The following is a 19257-nucleotide window of genomic DNA, read 5'->3' on the forward strand; positions in this document are numbered from 1 at the left end:
TGATATGTGGAGGTGTACATTTAGGCAGGGAAGGGCTGTAGGAAGTGCAGTTTGAACAAGGAGGTCAGTGTGAAAAATGCAACACAGGAAAGACGAGAAGAGGGAGAAAAAATTCTCCCTATTTATACATCCAGGTCTGTCCTTTGACCTCACTGAATTCTTTAGCTTAGGATTTCTCTGTTCACATCAGCTTGAAAACTCCACAACACATCCACACACAAAAACATCTGTCTTTATGACATGAGAATTTAGATTTAGAGTTCTTAAATTGTGGTCCAGTTACTAATGGTAGCCTATGAAAGGATGCTCGACTGTACCATGACAGCTTATGTCATACTATGATGTTGCAACCCTGAAATTGAGACCAGTATTGTATTATTATCATTATTTTTTTTATCACACAACCATGACACTTACCACTATAAATATAACAAGCAAACTCCGATTAGCCATATTACAAGCCAGAATTGGATTGGATGCATGCATTTCTTTTCTATGTGGCTCTGAGCCATTAATCCTTTGGGAAACCTCCCAGCCTTAGTCTTTCAGCACCCTTTCACCAAATTAAGATGCCTTTGGATTCCCCTATTTCTCAAAATCCTCATCTAAACACACATAACAAAACATAAAGCAGTACTCTTAATGAGAAAACATGTAGCTTGCCGTGATATTTCAAAGTAGCAGCAATCACAAGATGGTCTCCAGCTCTTTGGGAGATAAGGAGCTGATTAGATCTTCTTCTCTGTGGCTTTTGCGGTCATCATCTCCTTTGTTGGCTTTGGCTTCTCTGGCAAAACCTCCTGACTCAGCACCTTCTGGTTTCCACACACCCAGCTCCTGCTGGGGGCCTGAGGCCTCGCTGTCAGTCGAAGTGTAAATACGTAGGTTGGTATGATGGTGGGGGGGAGTCGTGGAAACTTGACGTGGCAGTGGGGGTCTGACCCCATAACCAGAGGCTCCACCTGAGCCAGCCACCCCTCCAGCAAAGGACAGAGCTCTGGGATTGGCAGCAGACAGGCACACGCTGTGGGTGGTGGTATGTGACATCATGCCGCCGTAGTAACAGCTGCCTCCGCCGCTGCTGGTGATCCTCGCTTTCTGCTTGAGGTCTAGCACCAGGCTACGTCTTAACCAAGCCTTCTTTACCTCGGCTTGCACCTGGGAACAAGATTTATTTAATTTTAGTTCCTTTATTTTGTTTACCAGATAAAAAAATATATAAATATGAGTCGATTCTGTATTGTAGCTTTATTACCTCACCATTGCAGAAACAGTAGATAAACGCCACAAAAAACCCCTGCAAAGATATGAGATTTTATTCAAAAGAATCAGCTTTCATTATCATTGCAGTTGAGCTTACAGCATATAATTGCATGCAGTGCTTGTTTTTATAAATGTGTCCTGACCTGGGAAGAGTTGAAGAACATCTCGTAATGCATCTGCACCTGCCACAGCAGCCCAGTGACCTCAGTGTAGGGAAGAGCCATGAACACCATGTAGTGAACTCCAAACAAAGGCATGAGGACTAATGTGGACTTGAGTAGCTTCCTGCAGAACAAAGAGTTTATTTCACTGATGTTTCTTGTCAAACAGATGGCAGCTTAAAGTCCAGAGATTAAAAACATCCACTATTTTCCTTGGAGGCTTACCTGTACTGCTGTCGGGGGTCCAGTTTGCCCGTGTTGGTTTCCCACAGTTTAGAGGCCAGTACACGAATGATGTTAATGAACAAGAGAAAATTCACCTGCAGGGAAAGAAACCAAAATCCAGATTTAAAATAATATACTCAGAATATCAGTCTTTAATGCTCTTCTGATTTAAATCCCCTTTTCTTACAACAATCGCAGCCAGAATGGGGACTTGATAGATCCATTTCAAGTTTCCAGCACTGAGATCCCAGCATCTGGAAAGAGCAATGAATCTATTACAGGGAGCATTTGTTGTAGGAGTGTAATGTAAACATAAGATAAATGGATCACATGACTCACTGAGTGTCTGCCAGTGAAGCTCGTGCGCTGACCCAAATGGACACAAACACAGCTGGAACACCTATGACGAGCACATGGGACTATTAGAAAAACTGGCATTAGTCCAAAGTGTCACCTGCCCCAGTGTCACTTACCCCAGCCAGTGATGGTGAGGGCCCACAGGTAGTTCTTGTCAGACAGGAAGGCCATGAAGATGAGGCTATGGAGGTACAACCCCTCCACCAGGATCCAGTAATGATTTGTTGCCAGGAAGTACAGGAAGAGAGTAACAGCTGCTTTACAGCCAGCCTAATGACAAAAACAGAAAATATGAGTAAAACTTGTGATAATACATTCACTGATCACTTTGTTAGGTATACCTGTTCACTTGCTTGTTAATGCAAAAATCTAATCAGACAATCTCACGAGAGAACTCAGTGCACTATGTAAACCTGGTCAAGGCAACCTGCTGAAGTTCAAATTGAGCAGCTGAATGTGGCATGGTTGTTGGTCCCGGACAGGGTTGTTTGAGTTTTTCAGAAACTGCTGATCTACTGGGAATTTCCCACACTGCCATCTCTGAATTTCTACTGAGGGTCAGTTCTCTGGGAACTAAAGTATGCAGAAGAGCATCTCTTAAGGCACGTGTTGAACCTTGGGCTACGGCACCAGAAAAGATCACCGAACTTCTGTCAGCTAAGAACATGAAACTGAGGCTGAAACGTTGTGTGGTCTGATTAGTCTCGGTTTCTGCTGCTACAAAAGTAGGGCAGGTGATGGTAGGGTCAGAATTTGGCACAAATCACCAGATCTCAGTCCATTACAGCAGGTGTGGGCGGTGGATTCCTGTTGTGGATGAAGAAATGAGAAATGTGCTGTAACTGTCATGCAATGAGTGTGTGGCGAACAGGGAGTGGACCCAGATGCAGGACTGATCAGATGGATTTAAACTCAAAATGTCAACTTTATTAAGGTGGAGAAATTAAAAGATAAACAATGACTAGGCAGAGTAGAAACTGATAAAAGTGACTGATTGATCACACATAAAGTGAAGGAGAACGTGATGAAGAACAGAAGAAGATGCAGACAAAAAATACACAGGAGTGTGATTAAGGGATGTGGAGACGCATGGGAACAGAATCATAACTAACAAGACAAGGAAGTCATAACTCAACATAACACATATGAGACAGAGGACTATCAAAATAAAACAGGAAGTAACACACACACACACACACACACACAACCACACACACACACACACACACACACACTGAGACTCAGACTAAGGTATGTGAACTTGACACTGGGACTCGGGATAAACTCAAAAGGAGACATGACAGGCTGGGGAGACAAATGGAGAACACACAGGGACAGGAATACAAAGATATTAAATAGACAAGACAAAAACTGTAGACAGCCATGAAGACAAAACACAGAGAGACTAGACGAACACGGTGACATAACCGGAAAGAAAGAGTAAGAGTAAGAAAACAGAGATGAGAGATGAGACTAGGACAGACTGAACACGAATGTCACGATCCAGGGTCTTATGACCCAGTGTTTTGAGTTTTAGTTCTTTTGATGTTTATAGTGTTTGTTTAAGCTTATTAGGTTTCTTATGTTCATTTGCTTATTAGCTCCCTCTTGTGTTTTCAACCCCTGTGAAGTCTCCCTTGCCCTTCGTGTGTTTCATGTCTGTGTGTCTTATGTTGTCATGTCTGCCTCTCATGTTTCCTGTTTTATTTTGAAGAGATCTTGTGTTCCTGTGTTCATCGTGTTTAGTTTTACTCTTCCACTGTGACATCGTTATGTTCATGTGTGTCAGCTGTCCCCCATGTGTTCCCACTTCTCTCATTAGCCTCCTGTGTGTATTTAGTCTGTGCGTTCTCATTCAGTCTTTGTCGGATCGTCTGTGTTGTTCCCATGTCAAGTCCTGCGTTCAGGTTTTTATATATATATATATATATATATATATATATATATATATATATATATATATATATATATATATATATATATATATATATATATATATATATATATATATATATATATATATATAGATATAGATAGATAGATATGCGCTCATCTTCATTGCCATGTTTAGAGTTTTGTTTGTTTTTCTGCCAGGGTTTTTCATAGTTCGTGCTTCCTTTCTAGTTTACCCAGTTTAGGTTATTGCTTAGTTTGCATTGTTTTTGCCCTTTTATTTTGTACTGTTCTGTCTGCCTTAATAAACAGCTCATCGGTTAAGTTTGAGTTTTAGAATGTCTGCACCTGGGTCCACTCTTCACACGCCACGCAGTTTGCCTCGGCAAACTGTGACAGAACGATCCGACCATTACATGGACCCAGCAGACAGTGAGCTGTATGAGCGTCAGGAGGCAGCCATCGCCCAGCTGGAAGAGGAGCTCCGCTGGAAGCCGTGGCGCGCTCCGGATTTTGAGCACATATTCCGCGGAACTCGGCTGGCTTTTGGAGGTCCCCGAAGTTGCCAAAAGCCTCCGCCTGCTGCCCCGCTCACACCCAAGCCTCGGCCGCTTCAGGTGGGAGTACTCCGTTTTCCTTCGGATGCTCACGCTCTAGCCTCTGCATTGCCGTCCCGCACGTCAGAGGCTCAGCTGTATGCCCCGTCCGCTTCCTCACCTCAGAGGAAGCGACGCTCACGCCGCCGTCACTTTTCACCTGCTGAGCAACTCCCACTGGTGAGTTATAATGACTGCTTTTCACACATCCCACCTGAAACCATAACTGAAAAGGACAATAAACTCACTCCAGACACTGTTGGAGTATCCCTTTTGGATGATGACATAGACTGGGACAAGCCTTTTCGTTTTGCTCCCTCTGAACAGGGAGAAGCCAAAGACAATAAGCACTCGCCAAAGGCTGTTAAAGGAAAAACTGTGAGCAATCGTAGCAGGTCTAACACACTCAGTTCAAGTTCTGTCAGTTCAGGTTTTGTCGTCTGGTGTAGTCATCCCCAAGTCAGCTCACTCTGAGACTGTTAACCCAAGGACTTTAAAAACTGCTAAAACAAAGACCGTAAAACATGGTGGAAGAGATGCAAAATTCATTTTTGATAGGTCTGTTTTTGTTGACCCAGTATATATTAACTCTGAGCCTGCCCGTTTTGAGACTGTTTATTCTGAGCCACCTCCTCTGCCTCCTTGTGTTACTGCTCCCAGGGCAGCTCAGACCCAGCATACCCCTCCACCCGTATCAGTTCCTCGGGTGAGGGAGGCTGAGGTCCAGCTCGTCTGTGCTCCGGTTCCCAGGCTGGCTGAGGCTCTGTCAGTTTCTGCACCCGTACCAGCTCCTCGGGTGAGAACGGCAGCTGCCCTGCCGGTGCCTGTCCCGGCTTCCAGGGTGAGGGGGGCTGTGAACCAGTCCACCCCTGCACCCATGCCGGTCCCCAGGGTGAGGTCAGCCAGCATACAGCCCGTCTCCGCACCCGTACCTACTCCTCGGGTGGGAGCAGCTAGCGTCCGGCAGGTGCCTGCACCCGTTCTTGTTTCTGCTGAAGGCTCAGGCAAGCCCGCCCAGCAGTCCACCCTGTGTTCCAGAGGCTCAGGAGAGTTCAGTCCACAACCATCACCACCATCACTACTGCATGCATTTCAGTCCATAGCTCAGTCATTAGCTCTGTTAGCAGCTCAGTCCATAGTTCAATTTCCTGTGTTTCCGTTAGCTCAGCCCTTTGCCCACTGTGCAGTTCAGCCATCTCCCCAGAGTTCAGCTCCGCCATTTGTTCCACCACCCGCTCAGTCTTCTGTTCAGCCAGTAGTCTCTGTCCCTACTGGTCCTGCTTCGGCGTCAGCTGGGGGGCCCGAGGAGCCCGTCCAGCCTCATGCCACGTCAGCTGGAGGGCCCGAGGAGCCCGTCCAGCCTCATGCCACGTCAGCTGGAGGGCCCGAGGAGCCCGTCCAGCCTCCTGCAGTGCCGTCAGCTGGAGGGCCCGAGGAGCCCGTCCAGCCTCCTGCCGTGCCACCACCTGCCGTGCCACCACCTGCCGTGCCACCACCTGCCGTGCCACCACCTGCCGTGCCACCACCTGCAGTGCCACCACCTGCAGTGCCACCACCTGCAGTGCCACCACCTGCAGTGCCACCACCTGTTCCCGCCTCGCCTCAGCCTGAGGACGACACATCACCTGTTTCTGCCTCACCTCAGCCTGAGACCGACTCCGCACCTGCTGGCCCTGCCACGCCTCAGCCAGAGGACGACGCCATGCCAGCTGGAGGTTCAGCCGAGCCTGTCCAGCATCCTGCCACATCTGCTGCAGCACCACCAGCTGCGGCTTCCACACCTGCAGCGCCACCACTATCTGGTCCTGCCACGCCTGGTCCTGCCATGACCCAGCCAGAGGTCGTCGCCACGCCTCTGCTCGTCTCACCTGCCATGACCCAGTCAGAGGTCGACGCCACGCCTCTGCTCGTCTCGTCTGCCAAGCCACGTCCACGTCCAGCATGGCTGTTTCCGGGGCCTGTCAAAACAGCCTGTCCATGGAAACCAACCAAACCACCCGAGGGGTCACGTCCACATCCACACTACTGTCGACCACCTGCCAAGCCATCTGAGGGCCTACGACGCCGCCGGCCGCCAGCCAAGCCGCCCGACAGCCAAGCCGCCCGACAGGTCTCGTCCACGTCGCCGCCGGCCGCCAGCCAAGCCGCCCGACAGGTCTCGTCCACGTCGCCGCCGGCCGCCAGCCAAGCCGCCCGACAGGTCTCGTCCACGTCGCCGCCGGCCGCCAGCCAAGCCGCCCGACAGGTCTCGTCCACGTCACCGCCGGCCACGAGCCAAGCCGCCCGAGTGTGGCCAGCCATGCCTGCTTCACCACTGCCACCTTCCACGTGGTCGGCCCCCGGACCTGTTCCCACGCCGCTGCCATCCGCACGGTCGGCCCCCGGACCTGTTTCCACGCCGCCGCCGTTGCCGTCCGCACGGTCGGCCCCCGGAACTGTTTGATCGTGAACTCCTGTGCCGTCGGCCTCCGGGCCGGCCTCCTGAACGGTTTACAAACTATCTCCAGTGATTCGGTGCCTTTCTTGGACTTTTGTTTCGCACTGTTTTCATGAACTCCGGGTTTTTGTTTTTGGACTTTTGCTCTGGCTTTGGTCAGTCTCCGGCCCTCCGTCCTGGACCCCCGCCGCCCGCCCTGGGTGGGTTGTTTTTGGTTTGGTTTTGTTTTGCCGGCTTAGGGCGTCTGGAATCCGCCCTTGAAGGGGGGGCTATGTCACGATCCAGGGTCTTATGACCCAGTGTTTTGAGTTTTAGTTCTTTTGATGTTTATAGTGTTTGTTTAAGCTTATTAGGTTTCTTATGTTCATTTGCTTATTAGCTCCCTCTTGTGTTTTCAACCCCTGTGAAGTCTCCCTTGCCCTTCGTGTGTTTCATGTCTGTGTGTCTTATGTTGTCATGTCTGCCTCTCATGTTTCCTGTTTTATTTTGAAGAGATCTTGTGTTCCTGTGTTTAGTTTTACTCTTCCACTGTGACATCGTTATGTTCATGTGTGTCAGCTGTCCCCCATGTGTTCCCACTTCTCTCATTAGCCTCCTGTGTGTATTTAGTCTGTGCGTTCTCATTCAGTCTTTGTCGGATCGTCTGTGTTGTTCCCATGTCAAGTCCTGCGTTCAGGTTTTTATATATATAGATATAGATATAGATAGATAGAGAGATATATATAGATATGCGCTCATCTTCATTGCCATGTTTAGAGTTTTGTTTGTTTTTCATAGTTCGTGCTTCCTTTCTAGTTTACCCAGTTTAGGTTATTGCTTAGTTTGCATTGTTTTTGCCCTTTTATTTTGTACTGTTCTGTCTGCCTTAATAAACAGCTCATCGGTTAAGTTTGAGTTTTAGAATGTCTGCACCTGGGTCCACTCTTCACACTCCACGCAGTTTGCCTCGGCAAACTGTGACAACGAAAGAGGCATTCACATGATAAAAACAAGAAACTGGAAGTATAAATACTAAAAACTCAGAGGCACTAGGAAAACTGAACTCAAAAGTAACTAATGCAGAAAACTAATGAAAATCTCTTCGTTCCAAAAGAGAGAATCCCAAGACCAAAACAAACTCAAAACACTCTGTCAGAGACCCAGCATCCTTAGGCAAGATACTAAGCCCACGGTGCTCTCTGATGCATCCATCGGACTATGAATGTTAGAAAGCACTTAAGTGTAGAAAAAAAGTTCTTATATGAATGAGGTGTTTTGAGTGCTTATGTGCAAATATGGTTTGCTTAGCTTTGCAAACAGGCCATGCCATTATGAACTACCGCTACTGTGCTGACTGCCATACAGCCGATAGTCTTGATCACAATGAAGTATTTAAAAAACATAATAATGTGACGTTACAATTTACCATATGGGGCTTCTGTCCTGTAAAGCTGGGCTCAGCTTCACTGCCATCAGATATGGAGTAAAGCACAGCGTCCTTCACAAAGATGCTGACCGCTCGACAGATGAAGGAGGCGAAGAGGTGAACGTGGATGTAATTGCGTGTGCAGTGGAGACGTCTGAAAGAGAGGAAGGCGTCTTTGGATGCAACAGACTGAAGTCCGGAGATGCTGTTCGGTTACAGGTTTATGGATCAAAGCTTGTAAGCTGTTTTCTTCTTACTTGAAGTAGCAGAGAATGAAGACTGCCACCAGCAGAGATGCGAGAGAAATGGAGTAGCCGATGGTGTACATGAGATGGAGTCGCTCAAACACCTTCTGAAACACAGCAAAGCATCTTTTCATATCTGGAAACAGAAGTGACTGAACAGATTTGAACACATTGGTAATTTTATATCTTCAGCACAATTAGCACACTGGAGGGAAAAAGGTCTTTTGAAGACAGGCCTAGAGTATTTTGTAAGAATATGGCCGGTTTACACATATTCTGTCATGTAAAGATGCAAATGCACACTTACACATTACCACAAGAATCTTTAGTGAACCATCAAAGCTATAAACATAGAGATTTGACACAAAGACTAGCATAGGGGGAGTGTGGCTATCCCTTATAGAGAAAATTTCAAATCTAAAAATACTAGCAAAAAGTTGATGTAAAAAAGATACGATGTATTGTAACATAAAACCTTGTAAAAGATCATTTGTAACCAGGGCGTAATAAAGTTGCAATACTGAAAGAGCTAAAAAAAAGAAAAAGAAAATAGAATATGGCCGTTGTTGTACTGTCTTCTAAAGAAGTTCTGTCTCTTTTCTGCTTTTAGATAAACACGCACAAACAGATTAATTCAACCCAGCACTGGATCAAATGCACACACCTCCTCGTGGCTTCTGTGATTGAAGGTCAGGTATCTGGTGCACTCGCTGTAGTTTGCCCAAGTGCGGTTGATGCTTGCCACCTGCTCCCAGTTGCCTGACACATCACACTGACGGTAGGCTCGCCCTGTCCATGGGAGGGAAGGACATAATGATTAATTTTTTTGAATAAGGAAATCTTTGATTTTATACTTTTCATTTGCATTTTTCTCAAAACTACTGCTTCCTGGTTATTGAGGTTGACGGATGCTTTTTATATTGTGTAGATGATCAGATGCTGGGATCTCTAGAGCTCTGCTACCTCTGTGGTTGAAGTCATAGATGTACTCCGGGCACTGAACTGCGACCAGCTGACCTGCTGTGCTCTGTGGCCAGCAGATGATCCCATCCCACTCTGGGGTGCAGTCGCCATCTTCAACAATGGTGTGAAAAAAGTGTTAGCAAGCTGATAGATCTGTGTATAGTTCAGGCATTGTGCCACCTAACGCTGTACTTTTATTCGTAGACTGCTCTTGAGTAGCTTTGCATGATTCAAAACTTAAAATAATCCTCAGTGATCTAAACTTCAGTTCATGTTTTATCTGAAACAGGCCCCTCCTTGACTCACAAGGATAACTTATACATAAGCTGCCCTCATTATCTAAAACCTCTCCATGTTTAATATCAGAGGTGAAAATCACAGAACAACCCACAACATGAGTGTATTGCAATCTGTATCTTTTTGCAATATACTGCAATATATTATATTCCAATTCATCACCTTTTTTTTTTTTTTAAGTGAATTACTTCCTCAAAGTTAGTCACCTCAAGGTGCTTTATATTGTAAGGTAAAGCCCCCCCCCCCCCGCCCCCCCCCCAAACAAACAGAGAAAACCCCAACAATCACATGACTTCTACAAGCAAGCACTTGGCGACAGTGGGAAGGAAAGCTCCCTTTTATGTGAAACAATTCAATACAGTTCTGCAGTATTGCCACACAGCAGATTACAATACTATGCTGTGTTGATTTTTCACCCCACCCCTATTTAATACCACTGTAAGGGTATATGTAAGGGTATATATGTGATACACAGTTAAGGGGAGTATAACTGGTGCATTTGAAATAAACATAAACAGAAAAAATACATATAAACACAAAAGTATACCCATATGCCTATTAATCTTTTTTACATGACCATAATGTTACATCATTAAGTTACCGAAATACTAAATAGGATTTTAATGCTGCTACCAGACAAAGTTTAGCTAATTTAAACTTCTTTAAATCACATTTGGCTGGTTTTACCTGTAATAATACATCATATAAGACCATTATTGTCTTTTTATGGCAATTTTAGCACTCCATGTATAGATTTCCTTCAATATTGGAGGTAAAATTGTAAATGAGCTGATGCATAAACATACTTGCTTCCAATGCTTCCTCAAGATTGGTAAATCAATACAAAATGTAACACTTAAAGCTTGTGTCACATTTCCTGAGACGATTTGTAATATTTAATAATACCGCATTGAATCAGCTTATCAAACATCAGCTTCTCCATCACATTTCCAAATTAAAAATGCCTCGCTGTGTAATAAAAGAGATATTGGAAAGCAGGATATTGGACTGGGTGTTGCATCTGATCCTAAATAAACAAGTGATGCAATAAATAGTTGATCTAATTGTGTGTTTGGACGTGCACTCACTGACCGCCTGTTAACAAAAGGCTCTTATTATACTTCCAGTGTTGACTGCTTTTTATTTCTAACTGTAGGCTCACAAAGTGATAGAAAGTATTCAAAACTGGGGGGAAAGCAGTTCCATAAAGAGGCACTCTGTATAGTGTTTAAAAAGAAGTCCCCAAACCTTTAATGAGGGGCATTTGTGCCTTGATGCTCCTTTCACATCTGGCATGAGCACCAATCAGAAGGTAGATCTGCTCATCCCGTGTGATGACATCATCAGAGTCAATCTGTAAAAAAAGGAACAAAAAAGCATCAGATGAATTATGAAGACACGCCCACCAAGTTGTCAGTAATACTACGTATAGATACATTATTGCATATACGTCATTTCAATGGTAAACAATAGAAAACAAGATTAATACATAATGATCAGCATAAATCATGTCATTTATTTATACTGAAGGGCCATATAAGCCATCTATGCATCGTTTTGAGATGATCCTCATGAAACTCTCTCTGAAGTGATTCATCAACCACAACCTCTCCCAAAGATCTGATGTGCTGCCTCCAGGTGTTGTGAAATAGTTGTGTGAGAGTGCGGTATGTGATGATGGCCCGCCAGGCCCTTTAATCACAGCAGCTGGGCTGCCGCTGGCCACACGGGGATCTCATCCTCGGGGGCCATGCTGGTGTGAGCCGGTCAGCACAAGCGGCTTTGTGTTCCCGGGTGCATTTCACGACTGAGCATCAAAACTAGCAGAGCATGAGAACGGTTTGGCAGAGGGGAGCAGCGGAGCAGACGGAAGATTTGCAAAGGAAGAGAAACAAACAAAGCAAACTGCCACCTCTTCAAATTTACGGAAAGTCCTTTTTTCTCCTTTAAAATTCAGTTTTTTAAATTGATGCTTTAAGGGCCTTGTAGTGAATCAAATGGCCTGGAACTCATATAGACGGACAGACTGTATTAATCCCGTAGTTACAGCAGCACAGGGGTCAGCAAGAAGTACAAAATAATAAAATAAAACATTGAAAAACAAAATAAATAAGAAAAGAAATCTAGTATAGAAATTAAAAAACAAAAACACCATATAAGTAATTTCTACTGTCATTCAGTGGACTTTGGCTTGAATAAAAGAGGTGAGTACTGACTCTCACATGCTAAAGAAAATGATTTAGTTGATTTATAAATTACTATGTAGGTAAATGAATACAACGTTACAGTGAAATAAACTGCAGCTGGCTAAATGTTTGTTTCTAGTAACGCTGGACGCTGAGCAGCGATCATTCACTGTAGAGGTTTGATTAATGTTTACTGTCAAGCAACCCTTTGAGTAAATATAGAAAATCGGAGGTTTATTTATTCAGATAAATAATCATTTAAACATTGTGCTTATAAGATTAATTACTTAAAGTTACCATTTTGGGCATAAATATTTTTTGAGTGTATAAAGATGCAAAACATATGTCTGATTTATAATAAAGGTGAGAAATCCTGTTATCAACATTGCTAATAGATAATAATTGGTAAACAGAAGTAATACTAATGGTAAATAATTAAAATCTTTAACAACGTGTCACTCTGAGGATTTGGTACTTTAACTTGTTTTTTTTATTTTATTTCAGTGATTTTAGGAAATGATAGATCTGAAAAAAAGAAACATTGATTTATAAAACTTTATTAGATGCTACTTTTGCTATATAATGACTAAGCAGAACAATGTAAAGTGGAGGAAAAATGGTCTATCATATCATGTATGGACCAACTTTGAAACACAGACTATAAAGTTATGAATACCATTGCTGGTAATAGCTGTAGTTGTGCAAATGAATTTCAAAGGTTCAGCTACACAAGTCAATCAACCCTCAGACCTGTAAACGCAACAACATCCGGCTTCTTCTAGAAATATCTTTCCACAATTTCACTGCACTTTCATTTCTTGCCTTTTTGCTCCTGATCGAGCGCACAGGTGAGCCGGTAGCACTGACACGCTGTGAATCGCTCTATTTTCAAGATTATGTTTCATTTTTTGCATTGGAGAACTCAAGACTAGCTGCTTATGTGTCTTCATCAGTGCTTGGTTCTGAACCACATAACTGAAATTAAGAAACAGCAACATTAAGAAGCTAAGGCACCAGGTGGCAACACAGACTATAGGGGGCTTTTAAAATGTGTTAATCTTATAAGCAACACATTTTTAAAACTGGGAATGGGAAGAAACTTGATAAATAAATAATTAAAATGTTTAAAATACACATTATATGTTTAAATATTCATATTCATTTACTTTTTATGTCACAGGGAGACACTGGAGACTGATAAAAGGGTCACGTGTGGCTCTGGGAGCTGTAGGTTTGAGACCCCTGGTTTAGCATATCCAGGCATCCTGTGTAGTTCAAACCCTTCGCTGTTGAGTGGATTGGATCTCACAGAGAAGTTATCTGGGCCTCTTAATACAGAAGGGGAGCTTTTTTGTTTTTCTCCCGACACAAACAGTTTTTTAGCCTTAGCCTCCCACCTCCATTATCCTGTTATCCTGTCCGAGATCAACACTCAGGATAGACACGGGGGAGATCCAGAGATGAAGAAGGGCACTTACGGTCACTGTTAGCATGCTTCAGTCAGCGAAAGGTTAAAAGGGTCAAAGCTGATTATGGTTTGTGAGGTAAAGCAGACCACAGGTGACTTCTGATAAATGAGAGGGATGGTTCTTGTGCTGCTGTGATGTAAAGTTTTTTTTTCTCAGCCTCGAGAAGAACTATATTAATATATCCACTTTTTATATGAAAAGAAGCATTTTTCTACTCAATGAAATTTCTTATAAGCTTTTTTATAATTTGTCTCAGTTGTCTCATGGTTTGATGCGAGATTCACTCAAAATAGAGGAATAGAGGTGGGTTAGGATACTTTTTATTTTCCTCAGCAGGACTGCTGGAAAACTTATTCCTTATCACCTCATCAGTTAACTAAGAAGACACTGCCATCTCAGTCTTGCTCCTGAATGTCTGGCATGTTTCCTGAAGCATTAGATAAATCTAATTCAAAGCATCAAAGCGGGTCACAGATACATGAAATTTTCTATCTTTGGCCCAAACTGCAGCAGTGTGGATGTGTCATGTCTGACTCAGGGTCATAATAAAGTGTAAGATATGCTGCTGCTGTGTGAAAAGTTTAAATTTAGGACACAAGACACAAGTGAGACTAAGAATTTATCTACTGCTACAATCCGTTTAAGATCATTATTAGCCCTTTTAAGTAAAGTCTGCTTTGAAAAAGCTTACATTAGTAGAAATCATCAAGAAAATTCAATATCCGGGTTTAAATTGCACTTATTTGACCTCATTTATGTTAACAGTAAAGCAGCAGAGAAATAGCAGCAAACCAGGAGTAAAATATTTTCCCCTAACAAACCCCATCAGTGAATAACTGTTCAATAATTAAATAATTTAAATATTATGAATGTAGTCAACTTACCAGCGCTGAGGCTGTTATTACACCGTGGAAAAAGTAAAAAACAATAATTCCTTGTGCGGACAACATGACGTCTCTCCAGCTGAAACAGAACAGCACACCTTTCACTCTCAGATCATTTTATCCTCTTCAGGTTGTGCTGAAGGAACTTTGTCCTAAAGTTAATGCTCTTCTCTCGTGTCCCATCTGTGCTCCTTTATTAGTCAACAGGAACTGTGTTTTGGAGTCTCTTGAGGTCCAGAGTTTTCTGCATGAAGCTCAGCTAACATTACTAATGAGTTTTGAGGGGCTGTCTGTGGTTGGATGATCTCTCTTTGGGGAAGAGAGGAGCACTGAGGAGGAAACCTCCTCCTTCACGGCTCTTAGGACTGTTGGGATGAGATGGGTTGGCCTTGATATGCTGTGGCTTCCATTCACTTAACTCTTTGCTCTCCTCTGCTGTCATTATCTCTCTGTGCTTCACATTTGGCTTGTTTGTCTGCCTTAACCTTTTCTATTCCCACTAATAGGACTCTTAGTTTTTACTAGTAACATAATTTAATAGTTGGTTTACAGCATGAGTATCCCGCACTGGGAGACTTTAGAGAGCAGTGATACAAACCAGATTCATAGAACTACTTACCACACCAGTTAACGTAATATATATTACATAATATATATTCTGATATGCATGAATGACAAATGCACAAATTATATGACAAACATTGTTTTGACAGGCATTTTTGAAGAACTTATATTTGCATGCATGGTGATAGTCTGCTGTACTCAGTGGTCCTCAGCCACAATCAGAAAAACCAGAGACACTTTAGATTGCCATGGTTTTACTCTATTGTATGTTGTCCTGGTTCCATGCATTTAAAAAGCAATAAAGCAACAGATAAATAAATAAATAGGATGATGATGTCAGATGTTCACTTTGTGATGTCAGACTTTATCATATGTGCTGCACTTGAGTTGTTTATGTGATGAGAAGCTCGCCCACATTTTCCAGTTGTCTGAACTAGTGAATGATGAAGTTTGTTCAGTTTATTTCTTATTTTTATTTCTTATTTATTCTCATCCCAAACCAGTCGCTGCAGGTGCCTGCTCCTCCCTGAGCCTAATTCTACCAGAGGTTTCTTCCTGTTGCCAACTTCTTGCTTAAAGTGCGTCATGTTATTCTAGGATCTTAACTCCACAATATAAAGTACTTTGAGACAACATTTGTGATTGGGATTATATAAATAAAACTGAATGGAAATGAATATTTCCTGTGTTTGTTGTGTGTGTTTTGTAATCCTTTCTTTTTGTTTTCCTGACTATTGTTGATTGTTCAGGGTTTTTTTGTATTATTGTAGGACCTTTACCTTAAAACATAAAGCGCCTTGAGACGACTGTTGTTGTCATTTGGCGCTTAATAAATAAAAATCTTTTTTAAATTCATTTTCAATTCAATTAATTTTCAACTACTAAAGACAAAATTGGTAAGTGGGAATGTAGTTATTAATTCATTAAATGGTCTATTAACATTTCCGTAACTTCTGTGGTCAGTTATTTAAAAATATATGTATAGTAATGCACACTATTACGAATTTACTGTATCACAAATGTCATGATTTAAAATACATTTTATACAGCCTTTATTTTGACAGGTCCGATTCCGACGTCATCTCAACCCGGAAGTACCGGTCTGACAACAAGGGCAGAAGCAGCTGCGCGCTCTCCTGACTTGTCAGCTCGTAAGTTGGAAAACTTCAGACAGTTTTTATTATTTACTGTGGTTACAGCACAGTTTGAAGCTCTCTCCCTCAGACGGAGACTTTCAGTTCACTCATTAAACGTAGTCTTTGCTCCACATGTGCAGCAGGAGCATTCATCGTAGTTGTGTGTCTGTGTGTGTGTGAAGGGCATGGCGGCTCCGGTGCTGCTGTTGTTGAGGGCTCTCCGCCCCCCTGTGTCCGCGGCTTCCAGCAGGTTCCCGTCTCTGGAGCCAGTTCTCCCGCCGTCTTCATGTGTGGTGTCCTCAGGGTGGAGGACTCCTCCTGCCCGGACACTGCAGCTGTGCCCCGCTTTGTGTGCCGGACATAACAAGTGGTCAAAGGTGAAGCACGTCAAGGGACCAAAAGATGAGGCGAGGGGGAGAATGTTTATGAAGTTTGGTATGATGATAAGAATAGCTGTCAAAGGTACGTGAGAAGGGTTTTTGTTTTGTTTAATTGGAGCTTCACTGCTTTACGGTTTCTGATTGGATAAAATTTCACTTCTGGTTGTCATCCTCAGAAGGTGGATCTAACCCAGAGCTGAATCTAAATTTGGCCCACATACTGGAGCAGTGCAGGAGCAAGAACATGCCCAAAGCATCCATAGATGCTGCAATCAAGAGTGCGGTAGGTTGATAACCTTACTGGCACAGAGATACAGAAAGCATCTGTGGTGCCACTTCAAACAGATCCTCCCCATTGTGAGCACAGAGCATGTTTGCAGGTTACCTGCATCCAATAGTTTTTATGCATTGTTTAGCTGGGTAGCAGTCTTAGGTGAGGGTCATTAAAAATCTATAAATATATCAGTAAAATGTGACACAGTTAAAAACAAGTCAATGGAGAGCACACGGTCCCCGTTTTATCCACTCTTTTAGATTTAATTTTTAAGCATCTATTGCTTGTTTTTAATTGTTTGAATTGTCCTGCCCCCTTATTTATCTAAGCTTTTAACCATTCACACTCCATTACAGCACTAAGGTCTTCTAATCAGATGATTCTGGATGCTCCTATCACAGGGCTAAAAAATAAAGGGCATCTGGCATTTTCAGTTTTAGGCTCTGTCCTGTGGAACCACCTACCCCAGAATATCATTAGAGACCTTTGAGTTCTTACTCAGAACTCACCTGTTTTCCCTGGTTTTTAGTTTGATTCCAGTAACAGTTGTTTTAAATGTGTTGTACTATTAATTCGCAGTTTGCCCAGCACAGAAATCTTAAAGCCTGCTGTAAATACAAGAGTCAGTGAAAATCTAATGTGGTGGTGTACAAAGTCAAAAATATCAAAAAGTGTAATTGTCCAAATACTTAAGAACATAAATGTATGTGTTATTTTTTGTGATACTGTGCTGCAGTCATCTTCTCGTCTTGTGTCCTGTCTCTGCAGGAAAAGGCCAAACCAGCATCTCAGCACATGTTTGAGGCTCGGGGACCCGGCGGGTGTCTGCTGCTTGTCGAAGTCCTAACCGACAACAACTCACGCACCCACCAGGAAATCAAACGCCTGCTTAACAAGAATGGGTCAGGCCCGGCTTCCTGTAGTCTCACCTTTCTGTAACTGTGTCAGGTTTACGAGTGTTTTCACACCATCGCCGATGGTTTTAGTGTTAACCTGCTCGACATGTACTTAAGGTTAACAGATGCATCAATTTTCTCCCACACAAAACAAATCCCAGCTGTATGCAAAATCAGTGTTAACAAATCTTAAGAGATTACCTGAGAATACCTTGATAAAATATTCAAAACATGCCAGAGGAGCAGTGTTTTAATTTTTAAAGATTAGAAAAAAAAACAAAGAACATGGACAGAGAATATCAGATTGTTATAGCAAATTTCAGGTTTCTACACACACTATACAAAAGACTTGTTGTAAAGTAGCCAGTAGATGTCCCTCTAGTTGCAAGAAACAGCAGTAATGAAAGCTTAATAGTATGTTGTAATGTATGTCTTTATTAAAGATTGTATTGCTGGTATAAGTGATGAAAAACAGCAGGGAAATGTATTTAAGCTTGCTTGTTTACTACTAACATGTTCTTATTGTTTTTATTATTTTATTGAAGAAGTAAACGTATCTATTTGTAAGCCTTCGGAATAAAAATAATAACCTTAGAAGTGAAAAATTGTAATTCTGCTTCCATCCTCAGGGGGATGCTGTCAGACGGAGCCCGGCATAACTTCCAGAGGAGGGGAGTGGTGGTCGTGCCAGGTCAGAACATCACCACGGAGAGAGCACTGGAGCTGGCCATCGAGGCTGGAGCCGAAGACATCCAAGAGACAGAGGATGAGGAGGAGAAGCCCCTGCTGCAGGTCGTACATCAACCTCCAGGAAAATGATTTAAGTTTTGATATGCGCCTTTAAATAACTGATTGGAATGATTTAATTCTTCGAGATACCGACAAACAGATGTTTTTTCAGTTTTCCATACAGTACAGTAGAACACACAACCTTCAGCTCTGTCCTCAGGTTAAATACAGTTCAGTTTGTGCATTCAATACAAAATGAAAAAATAAATACTCAAGGTCTCTGAAATCTAGAAATCTAAAAAAAACCTAATAATTACAATATTAAAATAATAGGTACAATTTAATTTAATTAATTTAATTTAACAGCTTGATCTACCTCTTTGTCTTTAGTTTCTCTGTGATGTGGCTGACCTGAATAAGGTGAGGGCCTCGTTAAAGGAGCTAGGAATGGAGGTTTTATTCGCTGGGCTGGAGTTTGTTCCCCGCACACGCGCACCCCTGGATGAGGATCACCTCGATGCTGCTTCAATTCTAATAGAAGGCCTCAATGACTGTCCAGATGTAGTCAGAGTGTGGGACAACATCCAGGCTCACAGCTGAGGACAGTCTCTGGACACTAGGTGGACACTAACTGTGGAATATTGGAGACAAAGGATTTGCCAGCTGACACCTCATGGGTGCCGATACTGCACGTTATCAGTAAGAACAGAGTCTTGAAATTAAAATTGAGAGTCTGAAAGTGTGACTTAGCCTTATGGATGTGGTCTGTATGTGGGGGGGGGAGGGAAGCCATCCTGAAATACACTGTGCTGTGGGAAGTGAACTGCATCTCCATACTGACGAAAGAATTCATCATGTAGGTTTGTAAAAGTTATTAAAAGAGGTGTTTTAATGAGT

At 42.9% G+C, this 19257-nt stretch overlaps 2 protein-coding genes across 3 annotated transcripts; one reads left to right on the top strand and one right to left on the bottom strand.

The window, feature by feature from the left end:
• Positions 1-545: 545 nt before the first annotated feature.
• On the bottom strand, positions 546-14986 carry pth3r (parathyroid hormone 3 receptor). 2 transcript variants are annotated; one of them, XM_085170328.1, is made up of 13 exons: positions 14382-14986; positions 11091-11196; positions 9546-9656; positions 9247-9371; positions 8595-8686; positions 8338-8491; positions 2123-2276; positions 1989-2049; positions 1837-1903; positions 1650-1744; positions 1407-1548; positions 1256-1297; positions 546-1158 (listed from the first exon to the last, which is right to left on the bottom strand). In XM_085170328.1, the coding sequence occupies exons 1-13, from the start codon at positions 14445-14447 to the stop codon at positions 688-690; spliced, it is 1686 nt and encodes a 561-aa protein (XP_085026454.1). In that variant the 5' UTR covers positions 14448-14986; the 3' UTR covers positions 546-687. The 2 variants fall into 2 exon arrangements, with proteins under 2 accessions (XP_085026454.1, XP_085026453.1); XM_085170327.1 differs by having other exon boundaries at positions 8595-8689.
• Positions 14987-16015: 1029 nt separating this feature from the next.
• On the top strand, positions 16016-19256 carry taco1 (translational activator of mitochondrially encoded cytochrome c oxidase I). The gene is made up of 6 exons (XM_085170333.1): positions 16016-16096; positions 16264-16543; positions 16638-16744; positions 17504-17637; positions 18261-18423; positions 18751-19256. The coding sequence occupies exons 2-6, from the start codon at positions 16267-16269 to the stop codon at positions 18958-18960; spliced, it is 891 nt and encodes a 296-aa protein (XP_085026459.1). The 5' UTR covers positions 16016-16096; positions 16264-16266; the 3' UTR covers positions 18961-19256.
• Position 19257: the final 1 nt, after the last annotated feature.

The sequence above is a fragment of the Neolamprologus multifasciatus genome, chromosome 8 (genome assembly GCF_963576455.1).
Source record: "Neolamprologus multifasciatus chromosome 8, fNeoMul1.2, whole genome shotgun sequence".
Classification (NCBI taxonomy): Eukaryota; Metazoa; Chordata; class Actinopteri; order Cichliformes; family Cichlidae; genus Neolamprologus; species Neolamprologus multifasciatus.